The sequence below is a fragment of the Antechinus flavipes genome, chromosome 2 (assembly GCF_016432865.1).
Source record: "Antechinus flavipes isolate AdamAnt ecotype Samford, QLD, Australia chromosome 2, AdamAnt_v2, whole genome shotgun sequence".
Lineage (NCBI taxonomy): Eukaryota > Metazoa > Chordata > Mammalia > Dasyuromorphia > Dasyuridae > Antechinus > Antechinus flavipes.
The window spans coordinates 138,847,136-138,874,343 of NC_067399.1; the positions used below are offsets into that span (position 1 = coordinate 138,847,136).

At 37.1% G+C, this 27,208-nt stretch overlaps 1 protein-coding gene across 1 annotated transcript; it reads left to right on the forward strand.

Moving 5' to 3' along the window:
- The first annotated feature begins 405 nt into the window (after positions 1-405).
- LPL (lipoprotein lipase) lies at positions 406-27,208 on the forward strand. Its single transcript, XM_051975655.1, has 10 exons — positions 406-854; positions 9,611-9,780; positions 14,127-14,306; positions 15,287-15,398; positions 16,684-16,917; positions 18,421-18,663; positions 19,441-19,561; positions 20,104-20,286; positions 22,018-22,122; positions 25,089-27,208. Coding segments are annotated over exons 1-10 (1,422 nt in total). The 5' UTR covers positions 406-781; the 3' UTR covers positions 25,090-27,208.

The following is a 27,208-nucleotide window of genomic DNA, read 5'->3' on the forward strand; positions in this document are numbered from 1 at the left end:
TGGATACCCTGAGGGATTGCTGATGGTCCAGCATTTTAAGAGCACAAAAGACAAACAAATGAGACTCTGTCTTGTTCAAGAGGAGCTGGATGCTCCCTTCTCATTAACGTGCCTAAGTGCATTCTACAAGCCATCTTATGCCCCCTTCATAGTCACCACTGAATCCCAGAGAATTGGATGGGGTTGAGGAGGGAGGTAGAATGAATGTTAAAAAGCTCAGAATTGACCAAAGATTCCCTTTGCTCAGGACAAAGCCCCCCTACTTACTATAGCTTAACAATACAAGCTTTCACAACAGCAATTATTAAAAAAAAAAAAAAACCTTATGAACCCAATTCAATATACACATGTATATGTGTGTATATGTGTGTATATATATATATATTTCTCTTTTATTAATAATTATGTAATGCCCTAGGGAATCGGCCACCTGAGGAAAAGCAAGGGGCAAATGAGCACAGAAAACAGATTTCTCTTCCTGCCCTTTCCCCCTCTTCTTGCTGGCAGGGTTGATTCGTATTACAGTTTGCTCAAATATTTGGAAGTGGATTTAGGGCCCTCCCCCCAACTTATGATTTTATAGCCAATAGGTGATGAGGTTTATTTGCATATTTCCAGTCACATAAGAAGCCCCGGAGTAGCAACAGTGTCAGACTCCTGACTCGGGAGCCCTTCCCCACTTTAAAGGGCAACTTTGCTCTGCCCAGCACCGAGGTTTCCCCAGCCCTCCCCCAGCCCAGCCAGTGCAGTCCAGCGCCAGCTGAGAGAGAAGAGTGCGGAGATGGAGAGCAAAGCGCTGCTTCTGATCGTCCTGGGTTTGTGCTTCCAGAGTCTGACCGTTGCCGCCTCAAACAGTAAGTTTCATCTCCAGGCCGGGCTCCTTCCCGGGCAGATCCAACTTCGCTTGCAACTTTGCTGGGCTGCGGGAGTGAGAGAAACGGAGAGAGAGAGGATGGAAGGGCGAGCCTAATGCACACCAGGGAAATGGTGATGGAAGAGGGGTACGGGGCAGAACGGAGTTTGCTAGGACTCTTAACTGGTAGCCCCTTGGGGGGAACCGGCGCCTGTAAGCAGGGATGGGTAATGCAGTTTTTTTCTCGGTCGCTGAGGGACTAAACTCGTGGATCGAGTTTATTCTTATTACCATCGCTTCGGGTTTCCGCGCGACCACTGCACCCCGGCTTTTGCAGTTCCTGGTGCTTAAGGATCAGAAGCCTTACTCAGCAGCCGCTCGAGAAGAGCACGGGCCAGCGATGATCTAGGGGAGTGTGAGGGGCGGGTCGTGGGAGGGGAAGGGCCCCGGATGGTGGTGAGCAGCGGTAACCCAGTAGCCCCGGGAGCGCAAGAATGAAAGGAACGCCAGCCAAGGTGACCCTAGTAGTAGCTGGCGGCGGCGGTTCAGTTCAGCACTGCTCAGTTCAGGCGGCTGGGCAAGAGGGAAGGGCTGTCTTCCCAGAAGAGCCGAGGGGCGGGGAAAAGAATGAGGAGTTTCTGCGCGGCGAATCAGGGAAGGATGCCTGCATTTCTAAGAGAAGCTGGCACTCGCGCGCTCTCCAAACTCCATGTGGACTTGGGGGTAGGGGTGGGGGGGTGGGGGGGAGAAGGGGGGTGGTGGAGGAAGGGAAGCCGGTGCAGAAAATCCATACTTTAGCTTTGGATTGCAAGTAGAGGTGGTGCACGGGAAGTTTTCATAGAAGTATCTCTAAACCCAAAAGCTTATGATGCTGTTAGGAGAAATTTTCCAGCAGGCCAGGAAAAACACGATCATAGGGGTGCTCTGCCGCCGCAACTTAGAGACGTAGTGTCGTCCCAAGCTTCCAAAGCCAAGGTGCTTGCTAGTTCTGCGCAGGAGGTTACTCCGGTGGGCTAGAGCTCCTGTGCCACGTGGGCTCCAGTTGGCTATCGGATCCATAAAAATGGTTTCAGAGCTTGGGTGAGGACGTGACCAAGTCAGAACGCTTTTACTCTTTCGTCTGCAACACGACAAGTTTTAAATTATCCGGAGCTAGACACTGAGAGTCTGTCTTTAACTGGATAGTGGTGGGGATTGTTTCTTCCAGGTTCGAAACTTTGCTCATAATAGAATTACACAACCTGGGCGATTAGAGAATTATTCTGGAAAAAGAAAAAGGCGGAGGGAGAGAATCAGACTTCACAATTCCTTAGCTCCTATTCTGTGGAGAACCTTTTTTATCCCCTATGTGATGCCACGTGCTGCAATTAAATTCTGACATCCAGTTCAGCTAGTCTGGGTTTAGAATGTGCTCTCTCTGTCTCTCTGTGTTTCTCTGTATGTATGTATGAATGCGTAAGAGAGAAATAGGGAAAGAGTGAATGGCTGTGTTGGAACATTTGACTTATTTTGATATTGGGAAGTAACTCTTGTTAATGAGGTAGGAATCGATTAGATTTTGGTCAACTTTATTCCCATTTTCAAGTTTAAAACCAGGAGAGGTCCTGTTCAACAGTTAATACAGTATTTGAAAGATCTCATATGTGTCGCTTTTTGGAGTCTCCCTCGAGAAAAACACTAGAAAAGATACGGGATACAAACTGGATTGAATTAGAATTTTACAACCATAAAATAAAAGATTTAGTAACATCACAAAGCCTTTCCCAGTCACCCCCCCTCCCCATATACATTTGAAAAGTAAGTGTGTACAATAAACTCTCCGTTTTAGCTAACAACTTTACTATTTGGTTTAAAAGACCAAAACGCTGAGAACAAGTCCTTTATTGCTCCAGGAACCTCTATGAGAAATGAGGGATTGGCTAAGAGTTTGCTGAAGGCCATTGGAACTTTCAATGTGTATTCTAGTTATGATCATTTAAGATATCAAGACATTTCTTTTGTGGATTCAAATTCGAAGCCGGGTCTGTTCTAGAGGGGATGACAGCACTCCTCAAGGCTGGGTCTCCCAACCCCTTAATGGTTCCATTAGCCTTGCCTGTCACACTCCTTCCATAGATATAATTAAAAGTAGCATGCAAAGGGGGCAAGGACGCAGTACTTAATAAAGGCTTGATCTCCTTGTTTTCAGTATTCATTGCTTTCAGTGGCGTCCAACTTTTTGTGAGTACTTTTTTTAAATGGCAAAGATATTGAAGTGGTTTGTCATTTCCTTTTTCCAGCTTATTTTAACAGATGAGGAACTGAAGCAAGCAAGGTTAAGTGGCTTGCCCAGGGTCACATATCTAGTAAACTTCTGAGACTGAATTTGAAATCATGAAGGAAAACTTGTGTTCCTGATTCCAGAATCATTGCTCAATCCACTGCACCACCTAAATGCCTAAATCTTCCTAGTCACTATGACTTTTTCAGTGTAACCTCTGCATTTGTAATCAGAAGATCTAGGTAGTGTCACTTAGAAGGGGAATTTCTTGCAGATATTCATCGATTTTTGATGTGTTCTCCTTACATTTGGGAGTGGGGTGGGGAGGGGGAAAGAGGTTAGGTAGATCTGTGACTTCACTGCTTCAAGAAACTCCCAGTATGGAAACTCCTACAACTTCTACCTCATCTCCAGTTACTTGTCAAACAGCAGAGTTTCTTCTTAATTTTCTTTATGTGTATCATGGACCCCTTTGGCAATCTGGTGAAACCTTGAACTCCCTCCTTAGAATGTTTGTAAACGCCTAAAATAAAATATAAATGATAACAAAAGAATTACATTGAAATAGTGTTAAATTTTTGAAAGTGAGTTCCTAGACCCCAAATTAAGAACTTCCATCTTAGACAGTTGCCTGGGGCATTGTGATGTTGATGGATTTTTACCTTATGTTACAAAACTAGTATTTGTCTGAGACAGGTCTTAACCAAGGTCTTTCTGACTTTATGACTGTCCTATCCACTCACTGCTCCAGATTACCTCTTCTACTTGCTAGATAATTGAACAAATGATTAATTAGATAATAGGTGATAGACTCATAAGATTCCAGAGAACTTAACTTAAACTTAACTCTGCATTTGACAGGGGAAGAAACTGAGACCCAGAGAGAGGGAATATAATTAAGTCCGACTTGTAGTTTTAGTGAAAAGGAGAGAGGTGAAAAAGGAAGAGACAGAGTAATCATAGAGACAGAAATTTACCCCTTCCCTTCAATCACAATCCTGTATATTCCTTTTTTTTAACATGAAAGAAAATTGACTATATAGAGAAGAATTCATTCCTAATTCTGTAAACCTCTTGTTTAGATTCTCTTAACTTTACAACCTTTTAAAAAGCTTATTTTTCTCCTCCAACACTAAACATATACCTTATTTCTACAAATTCAGTCTGTAATTTACCTTAATGTTTAAGGAATTCAAACTCTCAAAATGAAGTCTAACCAAATTTCTTTGGACCTCACTGTGAAAGGGGAAGGATCCTTTGAAATCTGAGGTAATGGTTGCTAATTATGTTTAAAAGTACTACTACTTCTTTGCAGGACTGTGAGAAGAAAGACATCAGGGAATAAATAGTTTAGCAGGCCAGAAAGATGGCAACGTTCTCAGTCCATAACTTTGAAATTCTTGTCAGTGAAAAGTTTTTGGAGTATTGACATATAATAATTATAGTTTATTTTAATGTGCAGAACTCCCTTTGTTCAAAGGAGACATTTTAACTTGGCTGTAATTTTTTTTTTTTTTTGAGTGAAGGGAGTGAAATGCATAGTGGATAGAGCAGTTGTCTTGGAATCAAGAAGACTAATCTTCATGAGTTCACATTCAGCCTTAGACACACTAGCTAGGTGACCCTGGGTAAATCACTTAACTCTATTTCCCTTGGTTTCCCTTTTCTGTAAAATGAGCTGAAGAAGAAAATGACAAACCATTCTAGTATCTTTGCCAAGAAAATCCCAAATGGGATCGCAAAGATCCAACTGAACAACAAATCTTTGTCAAAAATTCTTTAAATGTGGGCTTGCTTTTCCCTTTTATGCTTGCATTTGCACTGTGCTTCCCTTTCCAAAGTAGGAGGCATATTTGGAAGGTTTTTGAAGCCCATGATGGTGTTCTAGTTTATTTCAAAAATGTTCACAGAATTTTAGAGTGGGGAGAGTCCGAGAAGAATTCACAGTTCACTGAACTCAAGACTGAAAGGTACCTTAGAGTTCCAATGGGGGTTCAACTCTCCTGCTTTACAAATGAAGAAACCTAGGGCCAGAAAATCAGGTTGATTTCCCACATTCACACAAGTAGTATATGGTCAAGCTGGGATTCAAAGCCCAGTTTTTTTGCCTTCACCTTCATTTTGCTTCCCATTATCCTGAAAGAAACTGTTCATTTTTTTTTTTACAGATAAAGAACTTGATGTCAAGAAAAAAAAAAATTACTTGTTCAGAGTCATAAATTCCCTAGTTAGTATATCTCCTCATTCCTGGTCCGCAATTTTTTTTTTTTAAACAAATTTGAATTTGCTTGACTAAGATTTTGTGTTTTGTTCTCGACCTCTTTTTGTCCGAGAAATTTTTACATGACTCTGGGGATATGGGTATACAAAATAAGTATAGAAATCAAACATTTACTGATAATAAATCATAATTTCACAACCCCCACATTCAGTTATGAGACCCTACATTGGGTCAAAATCTACAGCCAATGTCTTACTACTTATGTAGCTAATTAGGTATAATTAGCAGGAGTACAAAATATTGAATAATTAATCTTTTTAGGTATACTTAATTATCTTAATTGTCATATGTAGGCATAAGCCATCTGGGGCATGTTGAGTCAAGCCAATAAATTTATTTTTGCTCAACTATTGCTATTATGTGCCCACTATGTTGTAGATAAAAGGAGATAATGAGGATACAATAAAGATACAAAACAACTCCCTTTCATCCAAAGGAGGTTACAGTCTAAGACTAAATCTATGATCCTGTGAACTCTTGCTCATCATGGTGATGAAGTAAGTGTTTGCCACAAAAGAGAAAGTATGAAACCTTGTGTGTGAAGATTTACACAAGATAATTTTATTTTAATATTAACCTAACACTTTCCCTAAATTATAGCAGAATGGACCTAACTTTTGGAAGCAAGCTTGAATTACTGAGTTCAATTCCAATTGGATAAAGGATGGATGAATAATCTTAGTTAAGTGAGATCAACCTTCTCATTTTAGAGATATGAAAACTGAAGCCAAGAGAAGTTATATTATTTGCCTAAGATTACACAGGTTTTAAGAAGAATCAAATTTCAAACCCATGCCCTCCACCTCTGAATCTAGCTCCTTTCCCACTAGCTCCAAGAAGGGTGAATGGATTGATTTAGCTACATTGCAGTGAGTTCAAGAGCTATATATAAATATCCTCCTCTCCTCCTAGTTTTATATGTTCCCTCCATGATTTTTTGATTATATATAGACAAGTAGGGGTAGTACTTTTCAGACTCAAACTAATTAGTTTTCTGCCCATATTTTTGACAAAAGCATTTTAGCTTTCTAGATTTCTTTTTCATTTTCATATAAACAACTTCAGACTTTCTTTGGGTTTGGATTTCAGTTTTTATTGATGGGACTCTTCCCAATTTTTTCTCCTCTACTCTCATCCAAGTTTTTTCAGATGGTGGATGATCTGATAATCAATACAAAAGAGTTTAGGTTTTTCTATCACAAAAATCCATACTTAATAGAGCTATCTGTGTAATGTGTATGTGCATGAATACACATACACGCACACACATAGAGGAAATGGTTTAAAAATCCAAATATATATATATATCTGTATCTCTTTCTCTCTCTCTCTCTCTCTCTATATATATATATATATATATATATATATATATATATCTATATATATATATATATCTGTATATCTATATATAGATATAGGGTTTGGATTTTTAAAACAACTTGTTCATTGTATTTAATCTGGACACTGAGGAAGCATTAGAATGAATACTTTCTTTTTCATTAGCTAAATACAGTAGTATTTAAAATCCTTATCTAAATGCAGTCTTTTCTCCATTCCTCTTATCCAGTGATGTAAGAAATGTAACTTTAAGTAATTCAACTTGTTAAGGATTTAAGTGGTGAAAAACTAACCCTTCTCATTGCTTTCCAGTAAAACCTTGCTATTTTTCTGAAAAAAAATCAATATTAAAACAGATTTAATTTGGAGTCTTGATGCCTTGAGATAATGTTGAATTCAGGAGACCAATTTCATCAAATGCCTTCCCTCAGTTGTCCCCTTATTTGGGGTTATCTATTCTATTACTTTGGCAGTTAGTGAACATAGTCTAGATAAATAATTATAAATTTCAGTCATAGCAAATTTTAAAGAATGCTTATTGTTTAAATACTTTAGTCCTCCTCAGAGAGGACACAGCTACCCAAGAAGAAACTGCATTTTAAATGACCTTTGTATCTAAAAACTGCAGATAAGTGATAATTTTAGCCATTTACATTTCATTTGCTCACTGAAAAGAATTTAGCCTATCTAAGCCATCCATGATTGGATGCCAGCAGTGACTGATTTCCTATACCTCTAGCTCAGGAATTTTAACCTTTTTCCTGTGGTGGTCCAGTATTGAAACTTTCTCAGGATAATGTTTTTAAATTTGTAAAATAAAGCACATAAAATTACAAAGGAAAGAAATTTTATTGAAATACAGTTATCAGAAATATTAAAAAACAAACCAAAACAAATTTATGGGCCTCAAATTAGCACCCCTGTCCTTGTAGAAAGATTGTTGAACTTGGAGTTAAGGAGAAGTGGGACTGTTGGAATGGCGCCTTTGATGATCCACATCTCTAGCTCTCAAATTTTTTACCTATAGAATTGGGGGATTGGACCAAATAATTGTCAATATTCCTTCTAGTTTTTACCTCTTTAAATCTTCCTAGTTATTTAGATTTATACATCAACCCTATTTCAAAGATATCACCCTTGTGATGTCATTGGTTCTTTTCAAAAACAACCAAGCAACTGAATTCAGGAAAGCAAGTAAGCATGGATCTATTCTGATTTGGAGGAAGGAGACTCAAATCTAAATCATTAGAGCCATAATTCAGGGAATGTTCTCCTAACATATAGAAAATTATGGATTATTTTTGTTTGCAGAGCACAATTTTCATAGCTTGGGAAGGTACAAAGATGAAATAACGCATGTCGCCTATGCTCAGAGAGCCCACACAGAGGTAGAGGGCTCTATGTCATGAGAACATGCCCTTCATTTGGATATTGATAAGTTATTTAGAGAGATTACTGACTTGTCTCCCAACCAAAATATAACCTAGCAGTGTTCATCATTTTCCTGATGTCTGAATTCAATTAAACAAATCCTCTGATTAGGTGAGGACTCTTACTTTCACCCAAGCAGAGCTGCCACGCTCTTGTAACTAATAGCCTTAGAGATATTTCTAGGACCTCTACGAAGCCAGATGATTTGCCCTTAAATACACCTGATAGGTAGGTAGAAGTCTACCTTGAATCAAGTCTTTCTAACTCAAGGCCAACCCTCTTTCCTCATCTTACGGGAGACTCTCATTTACATGGGACTTGGAAAATAAGTTTTCTTACAAGGTGGGCAGAAAGAGATTAATAAATGTTTTGTTGACTTTTTAATTTCAAGTATGTTGTTTGGGCCTTTATTGGAATAAAGATTTTATTAAAGGCTGGCTTTTCACCAGGGTTTAGAACAGATTCCTCTTTAAAGTCTAGATTTTGCCATGTGGATTTCTCTTAGCCAAATCTGTTTTTTTATCCTGAATGCTAAATGCTGTTTTCAGTTTTCAGTTGGAAATTTAGTGCTGATCATGAACTACTTATTGGAATATTAGATCTAGGTAATAATTTATTACAACTGAAAACACTGGACTTCCCTGAGATAACACTGAGATAAATTTGTTTAGATCCTTTGGCAATCATTGAGTTTCTGTTATCAGATGTCTGTCAGGTTTTTCTTTACAAGTCTAATTATGGGTTAAATTAACAAGTATCCTTTTGTTCTTATTAGAAAAATAAATAGGAATTGACATAGTCTCTACTAAAATTCCAAAATCACTAATAATAGCTAAAGTTTAGGAATGGTAGTGGATGCTGATCATATAGTTATTGTTAACTTCTTGGAAAACATCTTAGCAAAAAATAAAAAGAAGTAATTTGCCAACAAATAATAAAGAAGTCTGTGATTTCCCTTATAGATATGTATTGATTCTGTCTTTAGGCTTTAAATCTCAGGTTATAAACTTCAGACCAGAAGTTTGACTGCTCCTTTTCAGAATCTTCACAATGGTATATTTTGTTTATGTCTATATTAGAGAGAGAAACCAGACCTCGTATTTCATTTAATATGGGAAATTTAGTTCATTTGGGTCAGCCCCTTCTCTGCCACATAGAATCTTAGCAGAGTGCTTGGCACAAAATAGATCCTTAATGAATGGTTTCTGATTGATTGGAGACTGCTAAGGGATTGAGTGACATGCCCACTTGTTTTATAACTGTCAAATCTTGGTCTTCCTAATTCTAGACTGTCCATTACTCCACCAGCTTCTTCTGAGTAGACAGTAGGGAGCCATCTTTGGCTACTTTGAGCAAAGGATGAAACCATTAGTAATCTTTTTTTTTTTTTTGTCATATCATGATCCTTCCAAACACAATGCTAATCCTTCTTCTTTTCCACTAACAGGAAGAAGAGAAAATGAAGATTTTAATGATATTGAAAGTAAGTTTGCCCTAAGGACTCCAGAAGAAATCACTGAGGATAGGTGCCACCTTGTTCCTGGGGACATTAATTCCGTGGCTGGATGTAACTTCAATCATAGCAGCAAAACCTTCGTGGTGATTCATGGATGGACGGTAAGAAAGCAGGTCCAGAGAAGGAGCTCTACTGAGCTGCTACGACCCCAGGGTCAAAAGTGAATAATCATGAAATTCAAGTATCGGGCTTATATTTGGCCAATGCTCTTGCAGAATTCTTTATTACCTTAAAACAAAAACAAAACAAAATAAGTTGTTTTGTGAGAACTCTGATATGTGCTAATTGTACTTTTTGCATGTTCATAAATTTGCTTCCTCAACATGGAATATGTACTTTAATTTTTCAGATTCAAATATTTGTTTGTTTGCTTTTTGTTAATTCAAGACATCTGCTCTTTTTATTGCCCATTTTAAAAGATTTTTAAGTGATGATCTTTGTTTTTCAAGTTATGAGGCAATCCCTCTATAATTTCAAAAGTTATGGTCCTTGAAATTGATACTAAAAAAAGATTATGAGGAAAATAGAGCCAGGTGAATGAACAAATATGGGTCCAGTCACATTTTCTTTCATTACAGCACTTAAGAATCTTTCCTATAAACACAGATGAAATGTAATTGTAATAAATATTATGTGAGCAAAGGAGCATGGTCAATATAGTGCATAAATATTGTGGATTTATTATCCTACCCTAAAACATATTGTTAACAAGATAAACTATTTATATTATAAAATATTAGCTTATTAAAAATAAATGTGTAACTTGAAATAGTTTTAGACAGAAGATGAACCTCTGATGTTAGGAATTCATTCAATTGAATTGACAGGAACTTTGCTTTTAGTATTTATCTAAACAATTGAGCACTGGCCTGGGAGTCAGGAGTCACTTACTCGCTGTCCCTTGTCATTCTCATCTGTAAAACAAAGAGATGCAAAAAAAAATAATATAGAGATTGTCTATTGTTCAATTATATCAGACTCTTTGTGATCCTCTGGACCATGCTATCCATGGGGAATTGGCAAAGATTTGCCAAATGATTTGCCATTCCTTAGCCAGTGGATTAAGGCAGAGGTTTAGTCAGTTGATCAACAAATGTTTATTAAATGTTTACTGTGTGTTAAGTTGTACAGTGGATAGTATCAAGTCTAGAGTCATGAAGGTAATCTTCCTGAATTCAAATGTGACTTCAAAGCCTTACTAGCTAGATAACCTTGGGCATGTCATTTAACCCTATTTATCTCAGCTTCCTCATCCATAAAATGAACTGGCGAAAGAAATGGCAAACAAAGCACGCTGGTATTTTTGCTCAGAAAATTCTAACTGGGGACACGCAAGACTGAAAAACAACAATGAGTCTCTCCTGGTATGACTACATGAACCTGAGATTGGATTATTATTCCATTAATTTTGTGGTTGTTCAGCTCTCCCTGGCCCCTTTTGGAGTTTTCTTTGGCAAAGACACTGGAATTGCAAAAAGGGTTCAATGTCTCACCCAGGGTCACACAATTAATAAATGTCAAGTCTTCCTGATTCCAAACTCGTGCCCTATCTGTAATGCAACTTAGCTGCCCATTCCACCGATAAATTTATCTATATCAAACAACTTGAGCAAAGGAGATTTCTTGAGAGTTTCTTATCTTCTAGTGATTTTACCTAATCTGAAAAGGTTGATAGTTTCAAGGAAACTGTTGCACCTGAAGTCAGGCACAGACAGGATTCTCCTGCCAGATCTGATGCTTGCACAAAGGAAAATTGCTTTCTGTGCAAAGCAGGAAAGTGAAGGGATCTTGTCAGCTCTATCATGCAGAAGCTGAAAGAATGTTTAGTATGTAGCACACACATAACCAAGCACAGAAGCTCTTTAGAAGCAGCTGTATTGGAGCCCTGCCACTTGCCTGGATTCTGCCTGACAAGCACCAAAATACAGGGACCTCATTGTGAAGGAGGAGGGTCTCATTCCCTTTGGAAGTGATTAACCTTGCATTCTGCCAGTGACATCACCCCCTCCTGAATGGCTGCTGCTGCTGAGGGTACCACTGCACCATCTGAGAAGAAGATGCTGACAATGAGAGAAGGGCAGACCTATTTAACTATGTCTAAGCAGCCCAATGTGCTCACTCAGAGGAAATGCAAAGATTAAACAGCAGAATGCTTAGAGAATCTTAAGTAAAATTTCTTTTGCTTCCTAAAATAACATTAGGTTATATAACTAATCACAGTTCTTCTATCTCATTTTGACCTCACTTTCCTCATCTTTAAAAGAAGGGGATCTGTATTGTATCTGTAAATGTCCTAGAATGTCTCTTCCTGCTCTAAATCTATGTGGGTTAAGTATAACATGTTTTGTTACCTTCATTTTACAGATGAGAAAATTGAGACTCAGAGAGATGATGGAACTTGCTTCAGGTCCAGTTAGTGGTAGAGATGATTCTAGCATTCAGCTTCTTAATTTCTTTAAGAAAATTATGTCCCAGGAAAAATAAAAGCTATTTTAGCATGATAGAAGCCAGTCACACAAGGCACCAACTGATAACAAATACCCTTTGTTTTGGAGTTAGAGATCACTATTCTACCTGGTTCCTACACTGACAGATATCTCCTTGTTTTGAGAGAGTAACTTTTGAAATGGTATTAAGGATGATTTCCACCTCATCTTTAATGGATGCTCACTTACACTGAATTGAGCTGAACTTGGTACATAACAGATTAACCTAGTCTGACTGTGTGTAGAGTTGGTTGGGACCAAAAAATAGAGAATTTTGTCACGCTAAAAATTGTAGAAATGAATAAAATAATTGAATGAAGTATTCCCAATTGGCAAAGTTACTGATTTTACTAAGTGAATTAAACCAATTTTGAGGACAATATAATGGAATCAGACATCATTTATTTGGGCTCAGGATGATTATTCCAATTAAGACTGAATAAAGATTTACCTGGGGAAAAAAAGACTTGCTAAACAAACCAAGAGAGCATAATATGCTTGACACAGAATGACTGTCTATATTCCTCTGTCAGGAAATTTAGATTCCTACATGCATTTCTAGTCCTATTTCATATCTTCCTCTTCACAAACAAGTTAATTCCATCTAGACTGGAAATAACCATCCCCTGGCTCTCTGTACTTGCACAAATCTGGAATATACTCCTTCCTTGTCTGTACCGTTAGAATGTTTTAAAGTTATAATGCAGAGTGTTATTCCCTCTGTGAAAATACTCTGCTGTGTTAAGTTCTTCATATTCCCCAATTCCCAATTTTCCTTATACTATAGTCATCTCTTAACTCTCCACTAGAATATAAAGCTCACAAACAGTGCAGTGGATAGAGTTCTTGGCCTGGAGTCAAGTAGACCTGAATTCAAATTTAGTCTCAGGCACTTACTAGTTATGTGACAGTGGGCCAGTCACTTAACCTTAATTTACCTTAGATTCTTCAAATGTAAAATAGAAATAATAACTCTCTATTTTAATAGGGTTGTTATGTATATTTGTAAAAAAAAAAAAGCGCTTAGCATGGTAACTGGTACATAGTTGGTGCTATATCAATATTTATTCCTTTCCCTTTCTCCACTGTGTATTTATTTTTGCATTCTCAATACTTTACACAGTGTCTGCTCACAGTAAGCACTTAAAAAAATCTTTATTGGACTGAACTTAAAGATCCTGATCACATTTGTTTAATAAGTGATAGATTTCCCTGTTACTAATACTCCCTTTTTTTTCTACTACACTATGAGGGAGCCATTATTTCATTGATTTTGGTGACAGTGGTTGTTGTCATCCTAAGTTTTCAGAGAGGACCAGTGACATCGCAAGTAATGTCTTGACTTGCACGTGAATTGGATTTAAGTGAGGCAGAGTTGCACAAAGTCATCATCTTTCCTCTCTCTTCCTGAGTCATCAAAGTCCACTAGCAGAGCAGAAGTCAAGAATAATGGCAATGGTCCAGGATGCAGTGGGTGACCTTGGCATCTTTGATGTCTGACCAAGCTCTAAGTACTCCACAGCACCTGCGTCAGCCGCCTCCATGGCCACTGGAACAAATTATTTTTATCTATCCATTCCACTGGGGGAAATCTTCACATGATCGGGGGAGATATTCCCTTAACTCATTGATGGGTTTGAGGCTTGTTGGTCACTTATCTGGCTTAGCTACTCTTGTGAGATTTTTTTGCCAGGATATATGGAATCACAAGGTTCGTTGATTTCAGTATTTTCTCTAAACTGCAGCCCACCCAGAACTAATTGTCCTACTATTATCCTCATCTTCCCAGAAAACTTCCCAATGTGATAGGGGTCTTCTTTTACATCTTTTGACTCTGGGTAGATCCCAGTGGACCATATGAACCATGCATAGCTTGAATCACCTATTTTTTGGTAGCAAACTGTCGTTTGATATTTTTCAAAAATATCATGTTAATATGCCACCTTTGTTTTCTTTTCCAGGTGACAGGGATGTATGAGAGCTGGGTGCCGAAACTTGTAGGGGCTCTGTTCAAGAGAGAACCAGACTCCAATGTCATTGTAGTCGATTGGTTGATGAGAGCCCAGCAGCATTATCCAGTATCTGCCGGCTACACAAAGCTGGTAGGACGAGATGTTGCCAGATTTATCAACTGGCTGGCAGTAAGTAAACATGAAAGAGTATAACATGTGGTAGAGTTCTCTTGACCATGGGTTCCAGAGCTGAACCCTAGTCAGTATTCCTCTTTTTTGACTTGTATGTATATTCCTCAAGAACAACTTAAATCTCTCTAAAAAGTTCAAGTTTATTCTTGTGAAACTATTTGACAAAAATATAGTTTGGTCCTCCCCTGCCCTGTCTAGTGTGCAGATTTGTTGAGACCAAGTAGGTACAATAGGCAGCCACCTACACAGAGTCATTTCAGGGACATGGGGAAGAACCTCCCCCTCTCAACCCACACCCTATTCATTTACTTTATGCTTAAAATTCCATAATCAAAATTCAAATTCCCTTTGAAAGGGCAAGAGGGCCATTTTGTTTTCCTTCACAACGTTAACATACAGCTGGTCTTTGGCAACATTTCTATCCTAAGCACTTTGGGGACAACAACATGCCAACACTCTGGAAAAGCTTAGAGCAGGATGGAGCTAGTCAGGGTGGGAAATTGAGGTCAAGAGAATCCATGCAGCATGGAGGAGAGTGAAAGGCTAGGGGTCAGAAGACTTGGGTACTTGGAGTCCAGCCCTCCTTAGACCTCAGTTTCCTCCTCTGTAAAAGTTAAAGATTGGACCATTGTTAGGAATTGGTCTAAATAGGAGAAGTGAAGAGGGAAAGGACTTTGGGAGGAAGCTAGTTCAAGAGAAAAAAAAAAAAAGGAAAGTTCAAGACTGATAATGGCAAGTGTCAAATTTGGACAACTCAAGGAAAAGAATTAAGTTCTACCTAACTAGAGGAGCTTTTGTCTCTTTCATATGGGGCATATAAAATTTAAAAGAATAGAATTCATTTGGAGTAATCCTCATTATTTTCCCTCACTGTTTACATGTTCATGGTTGACCTGGCTGTTTGTGCCATGTTTCTTTTGACTTTGTGATTATACCAAGGGCTCTGGAATTCATATTTTCCTCTTCTTTTTCTAAAGGAACAATTCAACTACCCATGGGACAACGTTCATCTCTTGGGCTACAGCCTTGGCGCTCATGCTGCTGGCATTGCAGGAAGTCTGACAAATAAAAAAGTTAACAGAATTACTGGTAAGGAGACAGGATTGATTGAGCCCCAAGTTCCCTAGGAGAATCAGAGTAATGTGGAGCCCATGATCATGTTATCTGGGGAATTGAGATGGTTAAGGATTGGGCAGAAACACTCCATTAGAGCAGGGGTGTTTTAGATAGATGAATATGGGACATATGTTGTCTTACCTATATTTTCCATTGTGGATAATTCTAACATATTCAGAGAACAAAAGCTAACCAAAATATCAAAGGAGGAATGGAAACAAAAGTTTTTTAATTGGGGACAGGGAAGAAGATTGGAAGAGGTAGCATTTGAATTGAGTTTTAAATTGTGGGTGAGATTAAGCAACCAGTCGCCTTTCTCCAGAAGATGTTGATTTTGTAAATGTATTACCCACCTTCATTTGAGGATAGTCTGGCCAAAGTATTGGAATCCAGAAGTCAGTGAGGCATGTTTCTTTTAATTAGGATGTAGTCTTTTTTGATGCTATAGACCATCCCGCTATAAGGACAAATGATAGGTTAATTCTGTTTTTTAATATAATGTATTGAATACTTAAAAAGGACAGTTCATTTGAGTGATATAACATGTGCACAAAAAAGGAAGGATTAAGAAAATACTTCAATGGAAAGTAGGACGTAAGTGGAAATTTGAAGGAAGATATTATTTCTGAAAGATACAGATCTGAGAAGGGGACAGTGTTCCAGACCTGGAAATGGAGGATGGGGAGGTAAAAGAGCCATTTATGCAAAATCACAGAGATGGAAGATGTACTGTCAGATTTGGGGCATGATTAGTGGCAAAGGGGAAGAAGGAAAGAAGCATTTATTTAGCACTTACTATGTGCTATGCACTGTATTAAGCAATTTTTACAAATATTATCTCAGGTGATCTCTACAACAACCTTATGAGGAAGATGAAGTTAATATCCCCATTTTACAGTCAAGGAAACTGAGGCAAACAGAAGTTGAATGATTTGCCCAGAGTTATACAACTATTAGGTGTATGAGACAAGTGCTGTCTTCTAGATCCAGTGCTCTATAAACTGTGTAATCAGCTGGTTCTAAATGAGAAGACTGAATCCTAGACCAGCTCATTGACTTGGCTGAGGACCCATTGACAGGATTCTGGCCCAGGTCCATTGACTGTACAACTAGTGCCTTTTATACTGTTCTACATTGCTGCCATTTAAATTTTAATTCTCAGATTCAGTGTTGACTTAACTTATAAAATAAAGTAATCTTATGGGGGGAAAAAAACCAGATTTAAGTAGCTGGTGACTCTTGATTTTATTTTATTTAGGCTTAGATCCCGCTGGACCTAATTTTGAATATGCTGAAGCCACCAGCCGCCTTTCTCCTGATGATGCTGATTTTGTAGATGTATTGCACACCTTCACTCGAGGATCGCCTGGCCGAAGTATTGGAATCCAGAAGCCAGTGGGACATGTTGACATTTATCCTAATGGAGGCTTCTTTCAACCAGGGTGTAATCTTTTTGATGCTATTAACCAAATTGCAACAAAAGGTCTGGGAGGTAAATGTCAACCAGAAGGAGGTTAAGCTTATCCTTTTTGTTTAATTTTTGCCTTGATTACAACAGCATCCTCCATATCCCCCAGAAAGTGAGTTTCATTGGTATCCACATGAGATGAGATAGCTTCTTGACAAATGCTCAGTCCTTCCAGTTTCTTGTACCATTTATCAACCCGTATACTTAATATGGTCAAATGAGAGTTTTAATTGAATTCTGCACAGTGTGAAATCATAAACAAGCTAACAGGGATCACAATGGCAAAACAGGAAATAGAATTCTGGTTTTCACTTATTCCCCTACTCCATTAGTTAAGACCAATAGCCATTCATCAGCAGAGGTTTTTTTTTTTTTTTTTTTTTAAACACTTTCCTTTTTCTGGCCTCCTATCTCATGGGTTCTTTTAACCTGCAACAACGATTATATGCCCTCAAACAAGTCACTTAACTGATCTTAATCTCAGTTTACTTACCTATAAAACAAAATTAATAATACCTGTAATTACCTCTGTGGATGCTATTACTGCAGGAAAGACTCTTGTTGCCCCTGGAATGCTCTAGAGCAGTGATGTAAAACTCTAATATATTAACTTGAAAAACCACAGATTAACATTATATAGGCTGTATGTATTGTATTTTTTAATTTAGTTTGTTAAACATTTCCCAATTACTTTTCACTTTGGTTCTGCCACACTCAGAAGAAGGCAGAGTTTGGCACTTCTGTTTGGAATTGTATAACTGCTTTGTTAAATCTTCTGGGAACATTCACAAAGAAGCTGTGGGATCTTTAGTATAGGGAAGTCCCAGTATGGAGACACTACCTGCACAGATTATAATCCAGCTCTTATTTTGTAGATTAGGCCTATTGGTCATTGTTCAATGATAGCCTCTGAGGTCCTTTTAGCCTCCAAAATTCAGACTCCGAGTTGATTGTGCTACAGTGGATTGTCTGTAGAAAGTTTAATTAACTTGTCCAAGGTTACAGAGCCAGGATTCAACTCATGTTGAACTACAACTACAAGTCTAACCTTCTTTCTGTTACTGTACCTCAGTCCTTAACCAACTAGAGGATGGCCTTACCCAGGGTTGCACAGTTTGAAAGTTTCAGAGGCAAGATTTGAATCTAGTTTTTCCTGATACCAAGCCCAGTACTCTGTCCACTATCATACATTACCTGTATTGTTAGCAATGTCCTGAAGCAAAATAAATAAATGAATGAATGAAAATGGTGGAATATTCTCTATAAAAGAAAGGCAAATTCTGTAAAATTTACTTCCCTCCTTGTATCTTGTATGAATGTTACTCTTCCTTCCCAAATTGGAATCCCAGTTGAGAACTGAAAGTTGATAGATGTAGTCATCTAACTATGGAGGGATTCTAGGGTCATCTCACTCAGCACCACACAGAAATCTAGACATGCAAATGGATCACATGATGTATGGACTTTTTAGAGAGTGAGAATTTCTTTTCAAAGAGTACTTTTTTTGGTTATGATTTTCTTTTCAAGATATGGATCAGCTGGTGAAATGTTCTCATGAACGATCCATTCATCTCTTCATTGACTCCCTTCTGAATGAAGAAAACCCTAGTAAGGCTTACCGCTGCAGTTCAAAGGAAGCCTTTGAGAAGGGGCTTTGCCTGAGCTGTAGGAAGAATCGTTGCAACAACATGGGCTATGAGATCAACAAAGTGAGAGCCAAGAGAAGCAGCAAAATGTACCTGAAGACCCGTTCTCAGATGCCCTACAAAGGTAGGATAGACCTTTCCTGAGAAATGGTAACACTTCCTCAATGGAAACATAAAGCCAGTTGGCTATTATTCATCTGTCATTCCATCCTATATTTGATAACCATTATTAAGCCTATTCTCTCTCTCTCTTTCTCTCTCAATCTCTGTCTGTCTCTCTCTCTTTTTCTTTCCTTCTCTTTTTTTTCTCTCTCTGTCTCTCTGTCTCTCTGTCTCTCTGTCTCTCTCTCTCTCTCTCTCTCTCTCTCTCTCTCTCTCTCCCCCTTTCTCATTAGTACAATAGCCTACACAAAACTCATGTAGAACTCAACAAAAATATGTTGCATTTTATTGTATTCCCTTAAACAAATCCATTTTGAAAATCTTTTCCTGAGAGGGGAATTTCCTCTCTAAACTTTGCCCCATGCTTTCAAAGATCATAGACATAAAACTGGAAGAGCACCAGTGGAATCATCTAATTCATCCCATTAATTATACCAAAAAAGGAAACTGAGGCTAGAAAAAACAAATACCAGGCCTAAAGATAGAAAGTGTTCAAACCAGGTCATCTGACTCCAAATCCAATCCTTTACCCCCTCTACCATGACTGCCTCTCCTTTATGTTTTCCTTATCGTATATCCAGATAATCCAAACAGATTTGAATTTCATGGACATGCTAATAAATATTTTCTGTTTCATTATCACTTGTTTATTTGGTTTAATTGGTCTGATTTCAAGTTGTCTATCTGTGGACCCCTCAAGAATATTTAATCAGTAATTCTCTGTTTTCTTCCTATTCAGTCTTCCACTATCAGGTGAAGTTACATTTTCTTGGAACTGAGAGTGTGACTCAGACCAACCAGGTGTTATTGATCTCTCTGTATGGCACGATAGCAGAAAGTGAGGAAATCTCTATTACCCTGTAAGTAGCAACCTTTTAAAAAAATTAAACTTGTTTCACATACAAATAAATAATCCTAGAGAGCTCCCTTGTATAACTACAAGTCTGAGCAACACAAATATTATTAGTAGTCCAAGAAACCCCCAATTTCAAGAAACTAGATCTTTAATCTCTGCTCTGTGCCCTGTGAAGTTAATTTTTTTCCCTACTTATATAAAGTACTTTTTTCAATAACAAAAAACTTTTTTCTGTTACTTTAAATGTATTTCTTATCTTTATGCAATAATATAGGAATTAACATTATTTTAAAGTTTATAAAATTTGTATATATTATCACATCTGAACATAGTAAACTTGTTATTATTTCAGGTACTGTTAACTCCATTTTGCTAATGAATAATGTTTATGTAGTTGCCATATAAAAATCCAATGCCTCAAATTAGGCCACCTGAAATACACAAAATATAGTGAGAGTTCCCTATGAGTTTAGAGGTCAGATGTCCCTATCTTTGAAGCAAACCTCAAAGCATGTGTTAATTCAGTTGTGCTGAATTTTTACTCAGGCCTGAAATGTCCACCAACCAGACTTACTCCTTCCTGATTTACACGGAGATAGATATTGGCGAGCTGCTTATGGTGAAACTGCAGTGGAAAAGCGATTCTTTCTTCAGCTGGTCTGACTGGTGGAGCAGCACTGGCTTTGGCATCCAGAAAATCAGAGTCAAAGCAGGAGAAACTCAGAAAAAGTAACTAAATTTAGTCTTATCTGACTTCATTTCGGGTTCCCTTTAACTTTAGTAGGAAGAAGAAGGTGTTTAAGGATTAGCTACTCCATAATTTGCATTCATTCTAGGCAGACAGGCAGTTGACCCTGAAGGTGACCTGGAATAGTAACTTAATGGTCCAGGGATCTGCTTTTGAATCCTGGCTTTGAGATCCATTGGCCAGGTCATTTTAGGCAAGTCATCTAGACTTTTTAGACCTTCTTGCTTCATCTGCAAAATGAGGGGGCTGGGTGAGACTCCTAAGAATTCTTCTGGCTTTTTCTCTATGATTTTAGAATCCAGGCATTCAGCATTGCTCTAAATGGAGCCATTTTCATTAGAAATCCTTCTCATAACAATTCCTTCGCAAATATGCTGGGAAAGGGATAATACTGCCAGATTCCACACCATGAGTTTGGTACATTAAATCAACAGGAGATTGGAGTTAGAAATCCAGAAGTTCTAATTCCCTGCTTTTTCTGTGATATGGTTCCTCATAGACACTGTGCCTAGGAAAGGTGGAATTCAGTGAGTTCCCCCTATATCTGGAATGGCTAGAGTAGAAGCTAAATCTTTTACAAGATTTCATCTAATTAGCAAAAAAGTTTCCATAAAGCTTTTTGGAAACTTTAGAGTAGCATAATTATGTCTTAGCAATTTCAGTTTCAGATAAACCTGTGGTAAGATTTTAATATTTGTGTTTTTTTTTTTAATTCACATCTGTGATTTCTTTAGAGGAGAGAACTTCTGATGAGAAAATTCCCTTTACCAATATGAATCAATACCCATTCTGCAATTTGTGGATTGCAGAGCTATTAAGTCAGTTAACAAACACTTATTAAATGCCTACTGTATTCCAGGTATTAATGTTAGATAGCTCATGATTTAATGGAAGAGACATCATGCAAATGATTATGTACAAAAAAGATATGTACAGGATAAATTGTAAATAATCAACAGAGGGAACACATTAGAATTAAGAAAGCTTAGGAGAGGCTTCTTGTAGAAGGTAGAGTTTTATCTGGGACTTGAAGGAAGTCCCAGAAGCCAGGAGGTGTTGATCAGGAAGAAAACAATTAAAGGTTACTTGCTCAAGCCAGAATGTTTCTGAGATAGGACTGAAACTCAATTCTTGATCAAGATAATGAGGGGCCCTCAGTTCATGCCACATAAATATCAGTAGAAGCAATTAACAATGTTTAGCCTGGAGAAGAGAATATTTGACTGTGTTTAGATATTTGAAGGACTATCCCCATGGGCAAGGCAATAGACTTGTTTTTCTTGGTCTAAGAACATTGAACTAAAAGTCATTGGTAGAAATTGCAAAGAAACTAATCTTGATATGTCAAACTATTAATAACAATTATATTTATCTAAAAATGGAATGGCCCGCTTTGGGAAGTAGGAGGTGCCCTTCCTTGCTGGAAGTCTTTAAATAAAAGCTGCATCACTATGCATCAAACATTTTATTTAGCCATAGGCTATGGTCAAAGGCCTGAAATCCTCCAGACTTGAATTTAGTAACTCTGTGATCTGCTTCATTTGCTGAGATAACCAAACAACTTTGAATAAAGGGAGGAAAAGATTTAGGTTTACATGATTGTTGATTATTGCAATGTTTGTAGAAATTAACTTGGCTGTTTTTGATTGATTTCATTGTATAGAATTGAGGGGAGTCCCATAACATATCCTCATCTCCTTTTTCTTTCATAGGGTCGTCTTCTGTTCTAGAGATAAAATCTCCCATCTAAAGAAAGGAAAAGAACCTGTGGTATTTGTGAAATGCTATGACAAACCTCTGAGCAAAAAGGCTGTCTGGTAAGTTTCACAAAATATATCACTGAGAATTTTCTTGCATTTTATAATCTGTAAGGAGTTTTGTCTAACAATGCCCATTTTTCTGACCAAGTCTCCTTCTGGAATTCTCTCTTCATTAGAACTCTCAAAGACACCATAGCTTTTCAGTGGTGACAGTAGTTTGTTGATTTGCTTATGTTCTAAAAATTCTTATGAGTATTTAGCATTTCCTTCTCTGCTATACCCCACCCTTTCTTTCCTTTCTTGTTCTATCTTCCTTCTCTAGGACCCTTTTCATAGAAGTCTTAAAAAAATACTAATGTCTTTTACTTTACCAGTTTCAAAGTACCATAGGAATATCCTCAGGTAGGTAACAAGTCCCAATTCAATAACATGTGAAAAAGTTCCACAGCACCATATTTCACTAGCAATATCAAACTTGATGCTCTTTCCCCAAATCCTAATGAAAGAAACAGAAGAATAATCCTGAAATCCCTTCTCCTGAATATCCAAAGATTGTATAAGTAGTAGCATGGAACCATAAAAGTTCTTTGTTTTCTCTTTTCATTCCATTTCAAATTAATTTTTTGGCTCTTCTCTTATTTATCCTTAGTACAATCTACATAAGAATCATCAATAGAATCTTTCCAGAAAGAACTTTTCATTTAAAATGTAGATCAAATGAGTCACCTTTCCTAACAATATTATTTAATTCCTGACAGAGGCTATTTTCTTTTTCCTACATATTCTCCTGCAGTTTTCAAATCTTATGGATCACAGGCAGAGGTGTGCTGTTAAATGGGGAAATATAGTCCACACACTTTTAAGTTTAGTCTGAATTATTAACATTTCCTCCATCACTTTATTAAGTCTAGGAAGTCATCATTATCAACAACAAAATAAATCAAGTCCTAATTTGTAGAGTTTTTCAATTTCTGATATATAGATGCTCATGCTAGAAATCGAACAATTAACTTACACAAGTCAATATGAGCTGGCTCTAACACTCTTAGCAGAGGTATAAGGAGATAATATAAAAAATGTGACACAAACCAATTCCCTAACAAACAACTGGAAATAACATCCTTTCCCTAAAATGATCACTGTTCACCTGACTTCCTTCTCCTTCTACATTTATATAGAGAATGAGAATTGTATACAGGTTAAATATGTTGTTATGGTTACCCCATTTGCAGTTAGGTATATTTATCTTTTAATGAGAAGATCATATGAGTCAAAGAGCTTATATTAATATGGATTGATAGTAATGCCCATGAACTTGTTGAATTGAATAGATAAATTACATTCGTCTTCAAAGTGGGAATGTGTCACTGGTACTCTATCATTGATTGATTTATTCATTCACTCAACAAATGTAATGGGTTCATTGTCTTGTTTATTCTACTTATCACAGGTCAGAGGTAACTTGATATTTACTTTTAAATAGTCCTAGATCATTCTTCAAACTTATCATCAGCCACTTGTCATTTATAGAAAGATGCACCCCTCTGTAGGTTTTTTTAAATGAACTACAATGCACACATTTATATTTTTCTCTCAAGAATTGAATATAAGAGTAGACATCCGTAGGTGATTGAAGAAAAACAAATAATGGTGAATAAATGTTAGTTGAAAAGGGTTTAGTGTATATCAGAAAGAGCCAGTAGGTTTTGGAGTCAGGAGATCTGCATTCTACTTTCAGCTGAAATCATGGATATATAGATCAAAAAAGCATAGAGATAAACCTGACAGAGCATTTAGACTAAAACCCTCTCATTTAAGAAATGAGGAAATTAAGACTCAAAGAACTTGCATGACTTTTCCCAGATCACAAGGTAAAAAGTGAAAAAGCTGGGATTTGAACTGTAGTTAACACCAGAGCCAGCATGCTTTCCATTGTGTCTATCTGCTTTAGATTATTACTATATAACCTTGGCCAGTTTCCTTAATTTTCTGAAAACTAGTGTCCTTCTCTGCAGAAATGATTGGATCAAGTGAAATTTTCTATAATGATCTAACTAAATCTAAGAGTGAAATGATGGTATTTTCTAGTTATTTACAGAGTATTAGGAATTGCCTTGCTGAGCCCATTGCATCACTTTTGTTTCTAGATCATTGAGTTTTAGATACATTCAAGACACCTCCACCAACATATATAAACTTGAACTAGAAGTAATCGAATCAAACTACATTTTCTCCCCAGAAAGCCTAAATAAAATTATCTTGTATTTAAGTTTCTGGTTGTCTACAAACTGACTCCCACCTCATCACAGACTCACCACAAGTCTTATCTTCTAGCTCAAAGAATTAGACACTAATCATTAACCCATACATAAAAATATGAAGTGCTTCCTAAATTTCGGATAATTATTAGGATGTTATTCTCTAAGATAATAAGAACTTAATTGAAGGATTTTAAGCCCTTTTGTGTTTAGTTTTCTGTACTCTGGACTAATCACTCATTAATTGTACTCTTCTTTCTTCAGCTCATTTATCAAGGACTTGCTATGCACAAAGTGTTTTTGCTAGGCATGGCTAGGAATGGATAGTGTCACAGCTTGCATTGAAAGAAGTAAGGGACTCTAAGAGGCAGTAGGGAGAAGGGAGAACACTCTGGACATGAAGGACCATCTTTGTAAAAACATAGAGGTAGAAATGTGATGATGTATTGAATAGATAATGAATACACAGCAGATCAATTTGGCAGGAATGTGTGAAAGGAAAGTAGTATGATAAACCTTGAAAGGAAATATCTTTCTATCTACTATTCCACACTGCCTTTCTGGTATAGCACTTAATAAATATTTCCTGAATGGGATATCAAACAGGTTATTACTTGGGTAACCTTAAACTCTCCATCTCTGGGCTTCAATTTTTGTCTTAAAATGAAAAGATTGGATTACATCCTCTCTTTTGACTATCCTATTGTAAATTTATGGTTCTGCTACTGAATATGGCTCTAAGTCCCACCTTCTTTTGTTTTTCAGAAACTGTATTAGCCTTGAAGGAAGAAGAATTGCACTTATTCTGCAAGGAATGAAGCGAATGAAGAAAGTGGGATTTTAAACTAAGTCCTACTGCTTTGGGTGTTTGGAAATGGATTCATCCAAGTATTTATGATGCCAGCTGTATTATTATCATTAGCTCTTTTTTCCTTGTTAGTTATTAGAGAAGACAGTCTCAGAACATCAAAAAAATCCATCCCTAAAACCAAAACCAATATGTTTAATTTGAGAAAATACAATGGTCAAATAGCACTTGACCTTAACTGAAAAGACAGCCCATATTGTGAAAGGCCTGAAATCTGGACACACTGAGATCAAATATGAATTACATCCTATGGTACTAGTCTATTTTCTCATGTGATATATTTTGCAGATTTCTAACATTTGCATGGAGTAGAATCAACGGTTTCTTGTGGTTTGCTCACAACCAGTTCAGACCCACCTGTTTGCCTGACTAAAAGTCTCCCCTCTCTCTTTGAAAGACTCTTGAAGGGATCTGGCGCATGAGACAACCAAGACTAAGTGAACACTGAGAGAGAATGACTTAAGAATGTTAATTAACAGAGCACTCAACCTTTGAAAACTCAGATATCCATCTTCAAGCTACACTTAAAAGACATCTCAAAAAGTCTGATTAGTTTATTATTTACTGAATTACCTACTTTATCTTGAAAAATATATATGTGTGTGTGCGCGCACACACACACACACACACACACACACACACACACACATATATATATATACATGCATCTCCATAAAAAAATATTTGAACAAGTTTTATATTTTAGCATTAGACCATAAAGTGAATCATTTTTGAAGACAGCCCATGAAGCCTCTGATGTCACTCAGAACTTGAGTGAAAAAGGAAGATGGCAAGTTAATTGTATTATTGTTTTTTTTTTTTTTACAAAAGTGAAAAATTTTCAGAATGTGATGGTTTTGTCTATTTTGATGCTGAGTAGAGAGCATTAAATAAGAGCCACTTTCCAAAAAATGGATTGAATCAAGCACATCTCAAACAGTGTTTTGGAAATAAATAAGAACTTTAATAAAGATGAGTCACTCTGTGTTCCTTGGTTCTGATGATGGACCCCAAATTGTCTCTATCGTCTGCCCTCACACAAGTCTCTGAAAATTCATTTCCCCAAAATTGTTTGTTTCTAATTACAATAAGCAGAAACATTAAAAAGTGCTCTTTTAAAAAAAAGGAAAAATGCTCTGTATGATGTTTCTATATCACCATAACCAACTACAAATACCACTAAAGATTTTCATACCATCAGCAGAGTTAATAAACAGTTAATTTGTAAACTAGATCTCTTTTTTTTCCCCAAAAGACTTTTGTGTTACAGTAAAAGAGAAGGATCAAAGATTGAAATTATTGCTGGAGGATTCATCCTGTGAACCTCTCCCTTGAACCTACATAGATCTTCCCTTAAGAGTTTGTGTTTACTATGCTTATGGGATAGCAGATTTTTAAAAACTGATATACAGAATATTTTAGAATGGAGACACTTCTGAAGGTTATAGTCTAGGTCTCTACTCAGAAATGCAGTAAGGCTCAATAATGTAGGTTAAGGTTAAAGTTGTTAAGAATTGGTTTGGGATGAATTCTCTACAAATAAGAGAGCAGGGTGGTTTGCTGCTGGCATTCCCCTTCACTACTAACTGACTAATTGGAGGGAAGTCTACTTTTTTTTTAAGCAAAGACAAACAAATTTAAGTTAGAACCTATAGTGAACTGGTCTACAGCACCTAGAACTCCAGCTTCTAAGGATGTCTATACATGCAAGATATGATTTGGCTTTAAATGTTATTTATTAGCTGTAAATATGTATGCGTGTGCGTGTGCGTGTGTGTGTGTGTGAAAGTGTGTGTGTGTAAAGGTAGTTTGTATATATTGACAAGAGTGTCAAGGCTATCTGCATTTATATACATGAGGTGCTAACTTTGTAAATAATTTTTAATAGTGATATTGTGTCACTGAAGCAAATTTAGCCTTATGAAATAATGCAGTAGACTAAGCTTTTCATTAAAAAGACCTTCTTAACTCTGTGAAAAAGTAAAACCTGCTTTTAATAAAAATGGTCAAAACTCTA

Excerpts from the sequence above, each read along its gene's own strand:
- LPL (XM_051975655.1), top strand. The coding sequence starts at position 782 with ATGGAGAGCAAAGCGCTGCTTCTGATCGTCCTGGGTTTGTGCTTCCAG. Across the intron at positions 14,307-15,286 it reads GATTTATCAACTGGCTGGCA|GAACAATTCAACTACCCATG; the intron begins GTAAGTAAACAT and ends CTTTTTCTAAAG. Across the intron at positions 16,918-18,420 it reads TGCAACAAAAGGTCTGGGAG|ATATGGATCAGCTGGTGAAA; the intron begins GTAAATGTCAAC and ends TTTCTTTTCAAG.